Here is a 2,890-nt window from a genome sequence, read left to right on the forward strand (position 1 = left end):
AGCCGTAATGCTCGCTATAGTGATCGTGATGGCACCAGAATACATAAGCACCGGTCTGGTCAGACTTCTTTTAAAGCATGATGTGATTCTCCCAAGGAATCGACGCTCTAAGGTAGGTAGACTGATAATCCTAGAAGTCTAACTTAAGGTCGAGACCTATGAGTAAAGGTAAGTCTAAAAGTCGAGAGCAAATAATGCCTGGAACGTGAGTTTATTTTGTACAGGTAACCTTCGTAGATCGGTCGTAGAAGTTTGGGCTGTGGAGACGGTTGCACGAGAGTCCTTGGCTGATGGTTGTTTGAGATTCAAGGACAAACTCAAACATGCATCGGTCGATGCAGTGATGGTGTCGGTCCATGCAGGTGAACCTTGCATCGGTTGATGCAAGCTTGTGTTGGTCGATGTATGAGTTGGTCTTGGTCGATGCAATTAGTGATTTCTTGAAATGTCGAGCATGCATCGGTCGATGCAGTGATGGTGTCGGTCGATGAAGGTGAACCTTGCATCAGTCAATGCAACCCCAATTGGTGTCAGTCGATGCAGTGATGGTGTCGGTCGATGCAGTGATGAAGAAGAAGAAAACAAGCACACATTATTAAAGAAGAAGAAAACAAGCACACATTATTAAAGAAGAAGAAAACAAGCACACATTATTAAAACACAAAGAGACATACACACATTATTAAAGCAGATCAAACCAGCACACATTATTATAATAGAAAATACATAATCAAACCAGACAATTGAGAATAGTTAATTTCCAAATAGATCGTGACTCAACTTCTCCAACAACTCTTTACTTCGGTCATCAAGATGCTCTTTTTCACTTAGCTTTAGATACATCTTCATCTTCTTAGCTTCTGTTCTTTCTGTCATTAATTGGTTTGCCTCCTCTTGCCTCATGGTTATTTTGTCCAATCGTTCCAACTCTTGCGTCTTGAATTGTTTGAATTCATTCCACTCTTCGTTGACTACTTCCAAAGTTGCGCCCTTACCTTTCTTTTTCCCTTTTTCTTTAGCTGCATCTCTCCCCATTGGACGAGCAACCGATCCTACAGAACTGGAATCACTTGCATCACTCTCACGGGATCTATTCGATCCACTGCTCCCAGATCCAGTGTTCCCTCCTACTTGACTACCATAACGTGGTTGATCACGAACAGCTTGCCATTCTGACATTAAATTGAATTGGCCTTTTGTAGAACTTGAATATAATTCATGCGCTTTTGCCAATACATCATTCTTCGACCAGCCGCTTTGTTGTAAACGCTTGGCGTTATCATAAGCACCAATCCATTTATCTAGTTTTTGATTCATGTAGTTGTAATGATTTCTGCATGAAGCTCTGTCGAGAGGAGGATGAAATGAGCAATGCTCATTACAGTAGTCAGCAATTTTACCCCAATAAGCTTCACTTTTTTTGTTTTTACCAACAACGCTGTTTGTTCCATATTTAATCCATCCACTCAATAACACCAAATTTTGCTCTGTTGTCCATTTGGGGCTTTTCCGGCGAGTTGGAGTTGAATCTTTTGTATTTGGAGTGGCTTCAACACTGTTAATCCCTCCAAGAGTTACTTGCGTAGAAAATCCGGAAAATTCAATTTCTCTAACATCTTGAACACTTTCATTACCCGTTGGAGTAGAAGAATAAGGAGGTGGTTGAAATGAATATGGCATCATTGATCCATAATATGGATTATAGTTTGGAACAGATGACGGGATTGGAAAATTTGGTGGAAAGCCATAATTTGGGATATTGTGGGATATTTTGGGATTGATTGAAATAAGGATTTGGATAATTGTTGGGATTTGGAAATGGAAAAGGGTAATTAGTAGAATTTTGGGTAGGATTGTTGTTAGGATCCATCCCAAAAAAAAAATCTGAAATAAACAAGAGTTTATTAGAGAAGAATTTGAAAATATAGTAGAAATGTTGGTTTTTTTTTTGTGTCGGAATAAAATGAACCAAGTCTCTATTTATAGAGTTTTAAAAATGATGAATTTTGATATAAAAATTATTTTATAAAAATAATATTTACTATATAATAATTGATTTTGAAATGATAAGATAAGAAAAACATCTCCAAAATCCCATTGTCCAATAAATATACAACACATGTGTCTCTCATATATTTCTTTCTTTTTTCGACGAAAAAAAAAACAAAAACAAAAATTGAATGTCGGCATGTGTTTGTGGGGCCAAAATCTTTTGATTCACCCGGTTGAATGAATTCAACAAAAATTAATCCACATCATTATTTTTTTTTTCAACACCTCCATTGTAGTTATTAAACTGTTGAATATTTTTTTCAACACCTCCATTGTTGATGGTCTAATAGTGTCTCTTGGGTGACATTTGAGACACATATGAGAAAAATGATCTATAGTTGTTCTACAGTTATTGGTTTTGGACAATTAATTAAATAATAAAATAGTAATAAAAATAACATATATATATATATATATTTTAAAAAGTGTTTAGAGACTTTAAGACAATGATAACCGATAATGATGCTCCAATGAATCTTATTGGGCTTGTAATATGTCCATTTTTTTCTTCAAATTGGAGGAACTCTATTTTGAAGTTGGATTTTACTCCAATTCTATTCCATTTTAGAGTAAAAAAATAAAAATCTCCAAATTATAGTGTAAGATGGAAATAGAGTTCTCCAAATATAGATAATAAAAAAAATATCTACTTTGGAGATGAGTTGGAAGTTGAAACAAAATTGACTCCAAACTTTATTATGAAAATGGAAATGAAGATGGGTTGGATATATACTAATACAATATTAAAACAACTTAATTTATTAAATTAGAGTGGGGTGTTACAGTTAGTTTTGTTATAGAGTTAATAATTTTTTTCGTTACTGCTGCCAAAATCCCT

At 35.1% G+C, this 2,890-nt stretch overlaps 1 protein-coding gene across 1 annotated transcript; it reads right to left on the minus strand.

The window, feature by feature from the left end:
* On the minus strand, nucleotides 731-1,680 carry LOC104698766. Its single transcript, XM_010414163.2, has 5 exons — nucleotides 1,624-1,680; nucleotides 1,515-1,565; nucleotides 1,393-1,409; nucleotides 990-1,135; nucleotides 731-929 (listed from the first exon to the last, which is right to left on the minus strand). Exons 1-5 carry the CDS (start codon nucleotides 1,678-1,680, stop codon nucleotides 754-756), a joined length of 447 nt encoding a protein of 148 aa, XP_010412465.1. The 3' UTR covers nucleotides 731-753.

Source organism: Camelina sativa, chromosome 6 (genome assembly GCF_000633955.1).
Source record: "Camelina sativa cultivar DH55 chromosome 6, Cs, whole genome shotgun sequence".
Taxonomy (NCBI): domain Eukaryota; kingdom Viridiplantae; phylum Streptophyta; class Magnoliopsida; order Brassicales; family Brassicaceae; genus Camelina; species Camelina sativa.

What these genes read in the sequence shown, in the direction of transcription:
- LOC104698766 (XM_010414163.2), bottom strand. Translation starts at nt 1,680, where the DNA reads ATGCCATATTCATTTCAACCACCTCCTTATTCTTCTACTCCAACGGGT. An exon ending in CTCCAACGGGTAATGAAAGT is followed by an intron (nt 1,566 to 1,623) that starts GTTCAAGATGTT and finishes TAACTCTTGGAG; the next exon opens with GGATTAACAGTGTTGAAGCC. An exon ending in AGGGAAAAAGAAAGGTAAGG is followed by an intron (nt 930 to 989) that starts GCGCAACTTTGG and finishes TCAAGACGCAAG; the next exon opens with AGTTGGAACGATTGGACAAA.